Source organism: Neophocaena asiaeorientalis, unplaced genomic scaffold (assembly GCF_003031525.2).
Source record: "Neophocaena asiaeorientalis asiaeorientalis breed wild unplaced genomic scaffold, Neophocaena_asiaeorientalis_V1.1 scaffold90, whole genome shotgun sequence".
NCBI classification, from domain to species: Eukaryota; Metazoa; Chordata; class Mammalia; order Artiodactyla; family Phocoenidae; genus Neophocaena; species Neophocaena asiaeorientalis.
In genome coordinates, this window is record NW_020172445.1 from 1,975,185 (window position 1) to 1,991,618 (window position 16,434).

Below are 16,434 nucleotides of genomic sequence, written 5' to 3' on the forward strand. Positions count from 1 at the left end.
ATTTTAATTAAATAAATAAATGAATAAATAAATACTTTGATGCTTATATTGTCCTCTTGTTGGCCATTGGCATCCCCTTTGAGTTCACTTGTGTCCTTCTGACTCAGTCTCAGTAGTCTTTAATAGCGTCCTCACTTTCTGATATGCTTGTCTTGTGTACATCCTGTCCCAGACCTGGAATCAGTCATTTCTCCAAGAAGTTTCCGTTCGTTAGTGGGAAATAATATTGAGGACCTTTTGGACTTCCCTCCCATTTAGGTTACCACAGTGCATTAGGTAGAGTTCCCTGTGCTATACAATATGTTCCCATCAGTTGTCTATTTTATGCATAGTATCAATAATGTATATGTGTCAATTCCAGTTTCCCAGTTCCTCCCACCCCACCCCTTTCCCCCTTGGTATCCATACATTTGTTCTCCACGTCTGTGTCTCTGTTTCTGCTTTGCAAATAAGATCATCTATACCATTTTTCTAGATTCCATACATATGCATTATATGATATTTGCTTTTCTCTTTCTGACTTCACTCTGTATGACATTCTCTAGGTTCATCCATGTCTCTACAAATGACCCAATTTCATTCCTTTTTATGGCTGAGTAATATTCCATTGTATATGTGTACGACATCTTCTTTATCCAGTCCTCTGTTGATGGACATTTAGGTTGCTTCCATGTCCTGGCTATTGTAAATAATGCTACTATGAACATTGGGGTGCATGTGTTTTTTTAATTATGGTTTTCTTTGGGTATATGCCCAGTAGTGGGATTGTTGGGTCATATGGTAGTTCTATTTTTAGTTTTTTAAGGAACCTCCATACTGTTTTCGATAGTGGCTGTAGCAATTTACATTCCCACCAACAGTGTATGAGGGCTCCCTTTTCTCCACACCTTCTCCAGCATTTATTGTTTGTAGATTTTTTGATGATGGCCATTCTGACTGATGTAAGGTGATACCTCATTGTAGTTTTGATTTGCATTTCTCTAATAATTAGTGATGTTGAGCTTAAATTTTTATTTATTATTTATTTATTATTTATTTTTGGCTGTGTTGGGTCTTCGTTTCTGTGCGAGGACTTTCTCTAGTTGCGGTGAGCGGGGGCCACTCTTCATTGCGGTGCACGGGCCTCTCACTGTCACGGCCTGTCTTGTTGCGGACAAGCTCCAGACGCGCAGGCTCAGTAGTTGTGGCTCCCGGGCCTAGTTGCTCTGCGGCATGTGGGATCTTCCCAGAGCAGGGCTCGAACCTGTGTCCCCTGTATTGGCAGGCAGATTCTCAACCACTGCGCCACCAGGGAAGCCCTGAGCTTAAATTTTTGACTCCTAAAAATTAGATGTAGAATTACTGTGTGACCCAGCAGTTCTACTTCTGGGTATGTACTCAAAAGAATTGAAAGCAGGGACTCAAACGGATATTTCTACAGCCATGTTCATAGCAGCATTATTCACAGTAGCCAAGAGGTAAAAGCAACCCAAGTGTCCATCAACAGATGAATGAATAAACAGAGTGTGGTATATACATGTAATGGAATATCATTCAGCCTTCACAAGGAAATTCTGACATATGTTACAACATGGACACATTTCCCCACAAGAGTCAGCTTGGTGAAGACAGAGGCTGTGTCTGAGTTCTGCTGGACCTTTCATATAGTAATGACAACAGCTACCATTTACTTAACACTCACTGTGTGCTGGGCGTGGCGCTAAATGTCTTACGTTTGATCCTCGAAGCAGCCATAGGGGCCCAGAGAAGAGAAGCAATGTGCCCAGGGCACAGAGCTAATAAGTGGCAGAGCTGAAATCAGAACTCAGGATTGTGAGACTCCAGAGTCCCAACTCTTTAACTACTATGCTGAGTGCTATTGCTAATGGCTGGTGGTGCCATTGACTGCATCAGGGAAGGAGATTTCTGCTCTCACATTTGTGGGTGCCTGGGAACATTTAGGTGGAGATGCCCAGTGGGACAGTATTGTAGCCTGGATCCGGGGCTCAGACTAGAGAAGTAGATTTGGGAGTGGGAGTCAGGATCAGGGAAATCTGTTGGGTACACTTATCTGGTGAGAAAGCAGCAGAGGGAAAGCCCTGGGGAGCACCCACCGTTTGCGGGCTGGTAGGACGGGAAGGGAGTGGTGGAAGCCACGGGTGATGGAGGGGTGATCAGTGCTGTGGCAGCCAGTGCTGTGAGGGGTTCAGAGACTGGGTTTCACCTCAGCTCTTCTGGAGACTTTGTGATCCTGGATGGGTTGCTTAACATGGTTCCCTCATTTTCCTCATCAATAGCATGGGGTTTAAAAATGATGCTCCTGAGCCTTCCCTGGTGGCACAGTGGTTAAGAATCCACCTGCCAATGTAGGGGACACAGGTTCGAGCCCTGGTCTGGGAAGATCCCACATGCCGCAGAGCAACTAAGCCTGTGCTCTAGAGCCCGTGAGCCACAGCTGGTGAGCCCATGTGCCACAACTACTGAAGCCCATGCGCCTAGAGCCCATGCTCTGCAACAAGAGAAGCCACCGCAATGAGAAGCCCGTGCACCGCAACGAAGTAGCCCCCGCTCGCCACAACTAGAGAAAGCCCGCGCGCAGCAACGAAGACCCAACGCAGCCAAAAATAAATAAAATAAATAAAAAACAAACAAAAAAGGATTTTTCTCTTGAGGTGATGAAAATGTCCTGCAATTATATAATGGTGATGGTTGCATAACTTTGAATATGCTAAAAAAACACTGAATTGTATGTACACTTTAAATGGATGATTTTTATGGTATGGGTGAATTACATCTCAATTAAAAACAAGCAAACCGGGGCTTCCCTGGTGGCGCAGTGGTTGAGAGTCCACCTGCCGATGCAGGGGACACGGGTTTGTGCCCCGGTCTGGGAAGGTCCCACATGCCGCAGAGCAGCTGGGCCCGTGAGCCATGGCTGCTGAGCCTGCGCTCCGCAACGGGAGAGGCCACAACAGTGAGAGGCCCGAGTACCGCAAAAAAACAAACAAACAAACAAAAAACCAAGCAAACCAACCATGTTCCTCCCAGGATTGGATGGGGGTTAAATAAAAGGGGGGAATCTTGTGACAGTGCCCAGCACAGCATTTGACCCACAGTAGAAGGACTCAGCAAATGTTTTTTTTAGGAAGGCCACCGGATCACACATTCTAGGGGCACTGTCCTTATTGTCTGTGGCGCTAGGGACACCAGTTTATAAAGACTCTGCTGAACCGTAGTGCCTTGATTTGTGTGCTAAGGTGTGGAGGAAGGTACCTGAGTCTCTTAAGTCTCTGAATCTGTGCGCAGGGCCCTGGGCTGCGGCCACTTAAGTTGGCTCCTCTCCTGCGGGACCCTTCCTCAGCTGGATGATGCTGAGGTGCTGGGGGCCTTTACGGCTGTAGGTCTTAAGGCTGAGTTGGGTTTTCTAGGCGCACCTCCTCCTGGCCTCTTAAAGTATGCAGGTCGCTATTTTGGCCTAAATTAATCTTTAGCAAAAAGCTGCTCATGGCCTGCTGGTTTCTCATTCACTGAGAAAAGCTGTCCCCTTTTTCCCATCTGTCAAGGTGGTTTGTCAGAGATGTTGGGGCTGGGAGACGCCTGGGAATTAAGGCAGAGAGAGCAAGGAGCGGGTGTGTGGGTGTGGGGGTGGGGGTGTGTGGGGGGGTGGGGGGTGGGTTCTGCTTTTGAATCACTTTGGGGATGTGACACTGCTTCCCGGGATTTCAGCTTCATGCATGAAGCTAGGATATGAGAAAGGAAGGGGGAAAAGAAAATCCAAATGCCAGCAGTGTAGTTAAACATCTTCAGATGTGTATGGTTTAAAGGCGCTTGTTTCCTGTGTCCTCTACATGTGCATTTTTTTTGCTCCATTACTAATTTAAATGGTCTGAAAATGTAACTTTTTGGCCAGGATGGCATTTGCAGTAGAATGTTGCGGGCATTCTTTTGGCAGAAAAGATGCTGACCGTCCTGTGGTTTTCTGAAATCATGTGCAGTTATATCATCAACCACATAATAAAGTTTTCTAGACTTTTTTTTAAAAAAAACAAGGAAATGTTTTGCACTTCATTGGATAATACTGTTTGTGTGCTTTAAGTTGTTGGATGTCCCCAAATAAGCCTATTTTAATTTGTCTGAGACTGTCATAGGCTATGGCCAGCCGTTGCCAACAAGTAACGTGTGGGTTTAATACGTGTGCATTAGAGCTCGCTTATGCTGTTAAGGATAATAATTTCTGTGAAAGGTGAGAGTCTTGCCAGAAAAAGAAATCGAAATGCAGTCTGCTGGGTTCAGCTCCTAACTTACATATGGCTTTAGGATTCCAAAATAGCAAAATTATTGACACAGGAGAACCCAGCTTGAAAAACACGTCAGAGCACTGGCTGAAGTGGGCCTTGTGACATTGGGCCACGCTCAGACCAACCAACAGCTCCCTGGAGCAGCAACAGCCTGAGTCCTTCTGTCCTCAGTCAAAAACAAAGCCCTCAGAGGTTTGAAGTGACCACAGCCTGGAGTGTGGCTGGCAGAACTGGCCTCTCTGGTCCCCTCTTTTCTTCTGACTGCCCGGAGCCCTTGGCAGCCTCCCTCTCTTTTGTCCTCATCTCTTCCTTCTCAACAATCAGGAACGTTATTTGCCTCTGCCCCTTGGCTCCTTTGCTTAACTACTGCCTAATTAGTGTTCCCTGCCGGCCTGGGTGGCTGTAGCTCCTGGGGGCATCCCTGCATTTCCAGAGCAGGTAGTTTTCTTTTAATTCTCTGCATCTCTCAAATCTATACCTTGGACACTGTTTACTTAGCTGAAGAAAAACAATGGAACCAAGATCACGGCAAAAAGTATTGATTGAAGGTTAAATAACTTACACCTGTAATTAGCTCCTTTGTTTCAGAACTAAAAAATATTTGCTTATTGCTCTATTGTCTCAGGGGAGAGCAGGGTAATACCTTAAATCTCCCTTCCTCATGGGATGGCATCCCTTGAGTGGAGCAACTCATGGATTATTTTGCTTAAAAAAAAGTGAGATGTTATTGTTGTTAGATCCCTTTGAGTAATCAGGTTGTGTGCTTTGTCAGAGACCTGCGTGACACTGGCTCCCCGGGTCTTGTGCTGTGTTCATTGAAGAGAAATTATACACTGATGCTTTTTCCCATGGCCAAGGGTGTGGGGAGGTTCTAGACCCTGGATAAATCAACCATTAGGCATCTGGTGTAGAAGAACGAGGTATATGGAGAAACTACCTTTGGGGCCTGGGACAGAGCTTCTGGGCCACTCCATGGAGGTGCGGTCATGAGCATCAGAGATGACAAATGGACCTTGCCCAGCACAGGGCCTGAGAGCATCCTTATTACATTAGTGATGCTCCCTAAATGCAAGCCATTGTCAATCTGAGGTGCCTGGCACTGCACAGCTAGCTGTTTGAGACCCTTTGCAGATCAGGCCGCATGGCTTCTGGCCTGGGAGCTTACGCTTTAAGGTGATCTGTTGTTTGGCCCTATATAGAGCAACTTCAATTCCTTGGCCTCCAGACTCAGAAAGATGGAAGGGAAAGGGCTCCTGTGCCTCTTCTGCAGTTCTGGCCCCAGGACCCAATCTAAGCATGCACTGTGAGTGATAAGAATGGAGCTGCTTCCTGAAGTGCCCTCTGCTGCCCTCTCTGGGTTCTCTCTTCTGCACATCGTGGGGTCTTCCAGAAGAAGTGGCATTTTAACAACTTGCCTGTTGGATCTTTGTGGCTAAATACAAGCCATGTCTCATCTCTCAAATAATTTTTCAGTACCGGTGGAAGAGAGACATTTTAATTTTGAATGTGCTAGAGATGATTAGAGTTTGGTCTGATTCTGAAGGTACTTTGGACCTTGCTCTGTGTGTGTGTGTATCACTCAGTTAACAGGGTCCTTATTGGTTGCTACCCTGCTGAGTAAATGAGCTTCTGTATTTTAGTCTGTGCGTTTAAATTGTGTATGACCTGACAAAGTTGAATACTGACCAGCACAAGCTTTTTGTGTTTCCCAAACTCATTCCTCTCCAAACACCACTATGTAGTAGTTTTTTTTTTCCACTATGTAGTATTAATAGGTGTGCCGAGGAATAAAAACATTCTGTGTTCAGGTAACATAATCCTCACATCAAATAAAGTAAACAGGTTTTTTTTTTTTTTACCGTGAGCCTTTTCAGAACTGTTAATATACCGATGTGCTGTAAGGACCCCAAGACCAGGAAGGATGTTGTTATGATGGAAACAGCATGGGGCTTAGCGTGAGAAAACCGAAAGGTGGGTGGCCATGGGGACCACACCGAAGCACACTGTGCGAATTCAGGACTGCTTCTCTGCAACTGGAAGGGTCAGACTGCCACAGTTTTCAAACTTAAAAAAAAGTTTCTTTTTAAAAAGCACAACAGAAATATTTTCCCAGTGTATAAACCAGACTGCTGATTTGCAAGCTATGCTTCCTGTAGTGTTGGTTCAGGAGTCTATTAACAGGTGTCCTGTTCTTTGGTCAGAAGAGTTTAAGAACCTCTAAAACAAAGGTACTTGGGTGAGGGGCTGGGTTCTGTCCCTACCCTTCACCTCACCCCCAACCAAGGAACTCAGTTGGAAAGCTAGGCACTACCATGCACAAATGTTCCTCTCTTGCTTTTTCTCTAACATCACCAAGTCCAGTGCTCTCCAGGAAGCCTTCTAGAGCCTTCTGCTGTTCCCCAAACCCTCAGTGACCCTCTGCCTTCCAAACCTCAACCCCTCCCTGAGCTCCTGGTACCTGGTTAGTTACCTGTCTGTGCATGTATCATGGGGTGTGTTGGCTGGGTTGGAACAGACTTTGAGCACAGCAAGCCCCCAGGTGCCACCGAGCTGTCAAGGTCACTGAAGAAGTTGTCTGGCTACATAGGAGCCACCACAGATTCACGTTGTGACAGACATCTTCAAATGGAGAGTCATTTTTGCACCTGGTGGTTTTTAAGAGTCCTGAAAATTGTTTTTATTTTAATTTTATTTATTTCCCCCCAATTTATTTATTTATTTTTGTCTGCGTTAGGTCTTCGTTGCTGTGTGCAGGCTTTCTCTAGTTGTGGTCAGCGGGGCCTACTCTTCGTTGTGGTGCATGGGCTTCTCATTGCGGTGGCTTCTCTTGTTGTGGAGCACGGGCTCTAGGCACGTGGGCTTCAGTAGTTGTGGCACGCAGGCTCAGTAGTTGTGGCTCATGGGCTCTAGAGCGCAGGCTCAGTAGTTGTGGCACATGGGCTTAGTTGCTCCGTGGCATGTGGGGTCTTCCCGGAGCAGGGCTTGAGCCCATGTCCCCTGCGTTGGCAGGCGGATTCTTAACCACTGCCTCACCAGGGAAGTCCCCTGAAAATTGTTTTTGAATACTGTGATTTTTGCTTGTAGGTGTATTTTAAAATGAGCTTCATTAAATCCTTTGATAAACTGGTGATCAAGGAAGGTTAGGATTTTGTCTAACCTTCCAAGATGCCTTCATAGATACCCAGGACAGTACTGTTCACTTGGGAGGCATGGGGGGAGGGTCCTTGCCATCCCATTGGTGAGAGTAAGGCTGCCCTTTTTCTTTTCCTTTCTTTTTTGTTAAAAGAAATTTATATTTAATTGTTTTTTTCTTTTTTACTGAAATACAGTTTGTTTTATTTATAAGTAAGAACAACAACAACAAAAAACCAATGGACAGTATTTCAGAAGTTGGAAAAAGTGACACTTTTTTGTTTTTTTTTTTTACTGAAATAAATAGTGTGAATTATTTATTTTAAATTAAGCAAACAATATTGTGTGAGTTTCAGGTGTACAGCAAAGTGGTTCAGATATGTATATATATTCTTTTTCAGATTCTTTTCCATTATAGGTTATTATAAGATATTGACTATATTCCCTGTGTTAAACAGTACATCCTTGCTGTTTATCTATTTTATATATATATATATAGAAGGCTGCCCTGTTTCTTACGTGCCCACTCCCTGCACTAAAAGTGCAATGGTGGCCAGGAAACAGGATGGTCTGAGGTCAGGGAGGCCTTGGAGATGATGAACTCTTCTGATAAAGAAATGGGACTGACATAGATTTGGAGAGCGACTTTCATTTTCCATTAAAGTATATAATGTCATTTAAAAATATTCATGAATGGTTTCAAAAGAAATAAGGAATGATTCTTAGAGGTCACTAACACGTAACTCATAATAAATCTGGATGTTTCCCTAAAGTGTTTATATACATAAAATCATTTCATTTTTAAAATAAAAAGATGTACTTGTAGAAATTTTGGAAAATAATAGAAGCCTAAGTTAAAAAAAAAAAATCTATCCACAGTCCTACCACATAGATAAATCCCAGAAATTCCAAATATTTTATGCTTTTCTTTGTTAGTTTAAATAACACAGGCTTGGACTTCCCTGGTGGTGCAGTGGTTAAGAATCTGCCTGCCAATGCAGAAGACACAGGTTCGATCCCTGGTCCGGGAAGATCCCACATGCCACGGAGCAACTAAGCCCGTGCACCACAACTACTGAGCCCGAGTGCCACAACTACTGAGCCTGTGAGCCACAACTACTGAAGCCCATGCGCCTAGAGTCCGTGCACCGCAACAAAGAGTGGCCCCTGCTCACCACAACTAGAGAAAGCCTGCGTGCAGCAATGAAGACCCAATGCAGCCAAAAATAAATAAATAAATTTATATATATAAAACATAGGCAGTATCTTTACCTTGACAGTCTGTTAAGAATTGGTCTGTAAAACCATTTGGATCGGGTGTCTTTAAGAGTGAGTGGTATGATAACATTCATCCTGTAAAAATTTGCAGTTTTGTACTAAATACCCAGGACCTGTTGTGCAAATTTAACATTATGCCAAGATGCCCTTCCTAGTCGGCATGAGCTGGATTATGCCGAAGTAACAAACAAACCTAAAATCTCCATGACTTAACCCAAGGGAGGTTTCCTTCTCCCCTATGTTACACATTCATCTCAGGTCAGTTGGGAGCTGGTTGCCCATCAGCCTTACTCAGAGACCACCCCCACCAGGAGCACTGCTGGCTAGCGGGGGCGGGGGCGGGAGCGTGGTGAAATTGCTCACAGATCCTGAAGGCTGCTGCCAGAAGTAACGTATCTTATCCACTCACCTTTGATTGCCCACAGTCAGAAGCAGAGCCAGCTTTTGAGAGGCTGGAGACTCATATGACTTTGGAGACCCACTCTAAGGAAAAAGATAGGAAATTAAAAATATAAAACTGGGTGCAATAATGACTATTTAAGAATGAGAAGCATACAAAATTACAAATTCTAAAAGTGTTTTCTTTCTGTTTTTACTTTTGGCCTCCACTAAGATCGATGGTATTTGAATTTTAGTATGATCAGTTAATTCTGAAAAAGTAGACAAAAATCGATCTGAAATTTAGGGGTACACAAGAACAATTCAGGTTTTAGTTTGCCACTCCATTGTATTGAGCACCATCATTACACAATCAATATACTCTTACACTGCATACATCAACTTATTGATGAATGTGTGTAGGAAGTTGTCATTGGAACATTTGTTTCTTCAGGCTGTTTCCATTCGTTGGAGGCAACTTTGTGTGCCATTTTATTGGGGACTGTCAGACTTTATCAGTTCAAGATTTGTCAGGTACTTTATGATGTGATCTGATACATGGGGCTGCATAAATTGTAATAATCTCCCACATATATGTAGTTGCTCTTTATAATACCACTGCTGGAATTTCTTTTTTTAATGTGTTTTTTTTTTTTCTTTTGGCCGCATCGCATGGCTTGTGGGATCTAAATTCCCCAACCAGGGATTGAACTCAGGCCCTCGGCAGTGAGATTGCGGAATCCTAACCACCGGACCACCAGGGAATTCCCTGAACCCCAGAATAATGATAGATTCTATTTCGTGTGATTCCCACCAAAAAGGGAGGAAAGGTATATAGTGTGTTTATAATTGCATACTCTGCATTACTGGATATATTCCTGATAGGGCACAACTTCCATTTAGGCACCAATGAAAACAGAATTGTCCACTTACTGTTCTGGGCGTTTTGATGATCTGAAGAATTCTCCTTCCAAAGAATGCTAACTTCTGGCTCCATATGTTTCAAACCCCGTTCCCCCTTCACCACCCACACTTTTAGTTTGGCACTGTCAGACACATTGATCTTGTGAATTTTAGCACCTTTTTCTTCCTCATGATGTCAGGTCAGAGGGAAGGCTACAATAGCCGTACATGAAAGCGACCACCAAACCCAAATTCACCGTCTCTCTCACTCAGCTTCCAGTTAGCCGGGACTTTCCTGGTGGTCCAGTGGTAAAGAATCCGCCTTACAGTGCAGGGGATGTGGATTCGATCCCTGGTCGGGGACTAAGACCGCACATGTCTCGGGGCAACTAAACCCGCATGCTGCAACTACTGAGCTCTGGTGCCTCAACTAGAGCCCACGTTCTGCAAATACAGAGGCCATGCACTGTGGAACCTGCGCGCCGCAACTACAGAGCCCACATGTCCTGGAGCCTGTGTGCCATGACTAGAGAAGAGAAAATTCGCACGCCACAACTGGAGAGAAGCCCGTGTGCCGCAATGAAAGATCCTGCCTGCCTCAACAAGGAGCCCGCATGCCACAACTAAGAACCGACACAGCCAAAAAATAAATAATAATTTTTAAAAAAACCCCAAAACTTCCAGTTTGCTGAATCCCCAAAATGCCCACTGTTACTCCATCACCACCTGGGAAAAGGAGTTGTGATGGATGGGATGTTGGAGCATAAGCTTCATCATCTTGAGAGTAAATCTGCCCCAGGAAACTCAGCACAAATCTCCAACCCTACAATGTGCCCTGAGGGAGGAGAACGGGATGTACTGTGAACCATGCTGTTGTTAACACAGCCCTTCAGAAGAGTCCTGATGGTTTTCACTCCCACCACTGGTAACAGGGGGGTTATGAATTTTTTTAAAGTTTTATGTTACCTTAATCAGCCAGCTATGTCCCCCCCACCCCCCGCTTTTTGATGTTGCCAATCATAATTAGCCATAGTTGTGGAAATCTGACAATGTTTTAATATCAGTTTACTTATCAACTGTGCAAATATTTGCTCCTGGTCAGTTGGTAGATGCTACACGGAAAGGGCTCTCTTCAAGGGCACACCCGTGATCTCCCGCTTAGCAACTGCAATAGCTATTCCTTATTTACATCTTTTTGAACATCTCTGTGCAATTTTCCTTGTGTATTTGTCTACTGCAGAATTGTTATAAGTTGAATTACTTTTGATTCTTTAGGTGCTTTGAAGTTGTTGGCTTCCAGTATAACTTTGAGTCCCTATTTCTCCTTCTCTCCCTCTCTCCTTCTCAAGAGCATGGAGTCCTAACCACTGGACCACCAGGGAATTCCCCCAGTCCCTATTTTCTTATTGGCCAATTGATAGGTTTTGCTTCAGCAGTGATTGTTAGATTTCAGTGTGCTGGAAGAAATTTGATTTGCTGTGCCAAAGTGCAGGCAAATAAAAAGTATACTGCTTACTAGAACTTATGGTCAATTCATCTATGACAAAGGGGGCAAGGATATACAATGGAGAAAAGACAGTCTCTTCAATAAGTGGTGCTGGGAAAACTGGACAGCTACATGTAAAAGAATGAAATTAGAACACTTCCTAACACCATACACAAAAATAAACTCAAAATGGATTAGAGACCTAAAGGTAAGACTGGACACTATAAAACTCTTAGAGGAAAACATAGGCAGAACACTCTGACACTTATATGTGGAATCTAAAATATGACACAAGTAAACTTATCTATGAAACAGAAACAGACTCACAGACATAGAAAACAGACTTGTGGTTGCCAAGGGGGAGGGGGAGATAGGGGAGGGATGGATTGGGAGTTTGGGATTAGTAGATGCAAACTATTATATATAGGATGGATAAACAACAAGGTTCTACTGTTTAGCACAGGGAAATATATGTATAACCGAATCACTTTGCCAGTAGAAATCAGTACATTGTCAACTATACTTCAATATAATAAATTTTATAAAAAGTGTACAGCCTATTAGAGTATTCACACCACCTAATGACCTATCAGTGGGGGATTGATTAAATTATTATATGTATATTGTGCATATGTATGTATCTATCTTTACACATGGCAATACTTGTGATATTGTGGTTTATAATAATGAAATATATATTTGGTCTTCATTCTATTTCTGGCACAGAGCTCTTAAAACCCTCGGAATTTCCTAAGTGATAAGAGGTGTTTGATATTGATATTCTTTTTTTTTTAATTTTTGGCTGCATTGGGTCTTTGTTGCTGCATGTGGGCTTTCTCTAGTTGTGGCGAGCAGGGGCTTCTCTTGTCGCGGAGCTTGGGCTCTAGGCATGCAGGCTCAGTAGTTGTGTCTCCTGGGCTCTAGAGCACAGGCTCAGTAGTTGTGGCGCACGGGCTTAGTTGCTCCGCAGCATGTGGATCTTCCTGGACCTGGGATTGAACCTGTGCCCCCTGCATTGGCAGGCAGATTCTTAACCACTGTGCGACCAGGGAAGCCCCCTATTTTTGATATTCTTAACAGATCCCTTCCAGCCACACCTGAGTTTGTGTTAATGAGATGACTTTTGGAAAGCTCCTAAGGATGGGGGCTGGTTGCCAGGGGAACCAACCAGGTGATGAGAGGGTTGGAACTTTCAACCTTAGCCACTGACCTCTGAAAAGGGGAGGGGCTCCAGATTAAGCTTTGTAAAAAGTCTTGAACTCGAGGATTGATCTTCCAGGTTGGTGAACCAAAAACGCATCCAGGTGATGGGGGGCGGGGGGTGCACTCCAAACTCCAGGGGGACGGAAGTTCCTGTGTTTGAGACCCTTCTGGACCTTGCCCTGTGTATCTCTTCATCTGGCTCTTCAGTCGTATACTTTAATATCCTTTGTAATAAATCTAGAACCTTCTTAGACCTTCCGTGGTCACTCTGCCTAAAATTTTGAACACCCTTGCCTGGTTACATTTCATTCTCCTTACCTGCTTTGATTTTTCTTCTTTGTATTTATCACTGTCTAACATGCTACATTATTAATCTACTTTTAAAAACTCCTTCATTAGCATATGAGCTAGAGAGCAGGGAATTTTGTCTGTATTTATTGAATTGCCTATTGGATTTGCATATTCTTGAAACCATTTTTATTTTAATATTTAAGAATGTAGATGTTACCTTCCCACACAAATACGGTTGAAGTTAGCATACCAGAGACATTTGTAACTCTATACTGATGTGTGTTATTTCTTGCCCAAGATTACTAGGTCCAATTACAGGGGTAAAAAAAATAAGAAAGAAAAATTTTTTTAGGAGTTTCCCTTATATGAACTCTTTCTTTGTGAATTGATTGCAAGTCAGGCATGTAATTCAGATTGAGAATGAAAGTGTCTGGTTCTGTAGAGAATTATAAGGAGAGCCATTAGGAGAAGCACAAAGTATGCTGTAAGGCCCATAATTGTTACGTGTTGACTTCGAATAGAAATATGGAAAGACCACATATTGTTAGAAAGGCATGGAAAAAGCAGAGCCTCCCTTCCTTTCACGTGGAGACTGACAGGTCCGTCAGGAATTGTTGGGGTGGGTTTGAAGAGGCTCCCCGGGCCCCTATTCGCTGGCTTTGTGCAGGTTAGTGAGCTTGGTGCCTTGGGAGTGGAGGGAGATGGACTGGCCCCTACCCTCAAAGAGCTCAGGAGGCAGAGAGATCCATGGTGGCAAGTGTGATAGATGGAACGCAACCACAGACGTGCAAGCTTTCCTGGGAGAGGGTAGGATCAGTCACGTCTGGTGGGGAGAGGTGCAGTCAGGAAGGGCGTGGGGAAGATGTGAGCTGAGCATGGCACTGAAAGGCATGAGTGGGACTCCTGGAGGTGGAGAAGGGCCCCAGAGCAGCCTGTGCCTCCTATGCTTCCCACACTTCTGTCATCTAGGGATGTTGTCCAAAAAGCAGACTGTGACTCTGGAGGTCAAGGAGGGGAGGCAGAGATTCTGCATTTCTAACAAGCTCCCTGGTGATGCTGACGTTGCTGGTTCTAAGGACAAATCTGGAACCACAGAGCTGCCTGCCTGTGCTTCCTTGGCTTTTGTGGGGGGTCCGGCCTGGAAGCTCTGGCACAGGCTTGACAGGTAGTGGGCGGCGAGGCACTCGGTTGCGGAAGTGGGGTACAGACCAGGAGCCCAAGACTGGTCTGGTTTTAGGTGTAAGACCACCTGACTTCTCCTTGATCACAGGGCCACTAACTCAGCCCCTCTGCCACCTCCTGTTCCTGAAATCTCCCTTTGAAACTGGTGATTTCCATTGATACCTGTTTGCTTTCATGATCTCTCATCGCTTGGGACATACTGCTAGAGTGTTACTTTGGTCCTTCCGAAAGAAATTGATTCTATTGTTTGTAGATTTAAAATGTTTTTATAAACTGCCAGGCTGTCTCTTTATCATCAAGTCCAATGATAAACTTTTTAAAAGCATGGCTCATGAGTTAATTAGGTGGGCCTTATTTTTGGGTGGGACTTCTAAATGGGGGAAGGGGGTTAGACAAATCCTTCTCCTAAAGCCATCAAGGGTCTCAGTCAGCCTGTGTGACCTCAGCTGAACCAGCAGGGTAGTTGCAGATGCCACCAGGACCCTGCTCTCTTGATCTTTGGCATCCTTGTGGTGGAGACTATACATGAGAAGCGTGTGTAGGCAGTGTCCACTTACTCGTGGCAGAGGCAGACTAAAACCACTGAGGGCATGTTCCTGTTTGCTTCCTCACGAGGAGCTGCACGGCACCAGCCTGGTGTCAGTGTCCTGTGGTGGGGCTTGGTTGTTCACATGAGGAATCTGATCCTTTCAGTAAGCCCCCTATACCTGTTCTTGGGTAAGAATTGGATCAGGTCACATTCCTGACCATGATACTGCTGTCCCCAGGGGAGAAACTCCGGGGCTGTATGTGGCGGCAGCGGTTGAGTTTTATTTAAATGCTGCGGACACGTGTGTCCACAGATGTGTGCTGAATGTACACGTACATGTGTGTTTGTAACTTTCTTCCCAGATGTTGGCCCTGATCGCATTCATCTGCATAGAGACCATCATGGAGTGCTCCCCGTGTGAAGGCCTCTACTTTTTTGAGTTTGTGAGCTGCAGTGCGTTTGTGGTGACTGGAGTCTTGCTGATTATGTTCAGTCTCAACCTTCACATGAGGATCCCCCAGATCAACTGGAACCTGACAGTGAGTAGAAGTCACGCTCTCAGATTAGGAAAGCATCGGGTGCTGCACGGAATCAGTCCATGGCATGTTTGGTTCCAGCTCATTTTGATACTTAAATATTCCATTGTAATGCAACTGTGAAATTTTAAATTTCCTTACTGGGTTGAATAAAATGACTACAAAATTAATGGAATCTTCACTAATGGTAGAAACAGAACAATTATTCTGACCCCTTTAAAGATGTCATTTCGATTTTGGGGTCCTCTGAGAAGATTGGTTATGTTGATATTTATAGAATATGGGAAAGAGAACATGGAATTAATACGTTTGCATATTTCTCACACTGGACCCAAAAGCTGTTTGCAAAAATATTGATTCAGGAAGAATTGAAAATATGAATGAAATTGCCATTAACTTGTGAAACCTAGGAATATTATTAAATTCAAAGCAGCTGGGAGGTCCCAGACGGTTTGCTGGTTTGATCAGAGAGTCTTGAGGAAATGTGTCCTCTTCCCTCTGTGGTTTGGGGGTCTTAACTCTGTTTGACAGCCTTACCTTCTGACTGGCATAGGCATCTCAGGGCCGGTCACTTCCAGGCCCCTTTTCCTGGGCTTGTGTAACTTGTCCTTACTGTGCCAAACGGAAAAGGGAACTTCACAGCCGTCGGTTTTCTTGATATTTCTTTGCAGATCAGCACGTGCAGGAGCTCACAGGGAACCAGTTAGGGAGACACAGGCAAGCACTGTCAGCTGCCTCTCCTTCTGTGCCTGGGGGTGGGTGGGGGGCTCTGAGGCCACCTGCCCTCATGCAGGCTCCTCTCTTGGCGGCCGCTCCTCTCTTGGCGGCCGGTGCTGGGTGTATGCAGCACCGTGGAAAGTGTGGCCCGAATGCAGGAGCGCAGGAGGAGGAGGCCTGGGCTGGTTACCTTGCCTGGCGGGGCCACTCCCATGGTGTTCATGTGGGGGACCAAGAGGAGATGGTTTTCGTCACAGAGTGCTCTCTGTGTTGTTCAGACTCTTTTAGGAGGAGAAATAAAAAGAGGATTGGACTAGAAAAGTTGTCAGTTGCAAACTCAGATGGTTTTTGTCCCAGCATTGAAAACTAAGAAAAAAGCTCTAAAACCTCAAGATACTGGAGGCATTTTGTCAGGTTTTGGTGACAGATTTTAATGTCTCAGCTCTTTTTAAGATGAAGTCTGTGTTATCCATAAGAAAATGCTTACAGAGTTGTGCTCTAAACTGATAGTGTAATGAACAG

The 16,434-nt window shown here is 44.6% G+C and overlaps 1 protein-coding gene across 1 annotated transcript in view; it reads left to right on the plus strand.

Annotated features, from left to right (window-relative positions):
• The window catches only part of CMTM4 (CKLF like MARVEL transmembrane domain containing 4), a 65,635-nt gene that overhangs the window by 35,495 nt on the left and 13,706 nt on the right, over window positions 1-16,434 (plus strand). Inside the window, exon 2 of the mRNA XM_024733044.1 lies at window positions 15,022-15,198. Within this exon, the coding sequence (XP_024588812.1) occupies window positions 15,022-15,198 (177 nt within the window). The remainder of the gene's footprint in view (window positions 1-15,021; window positions 15,199-16,434) is intronic.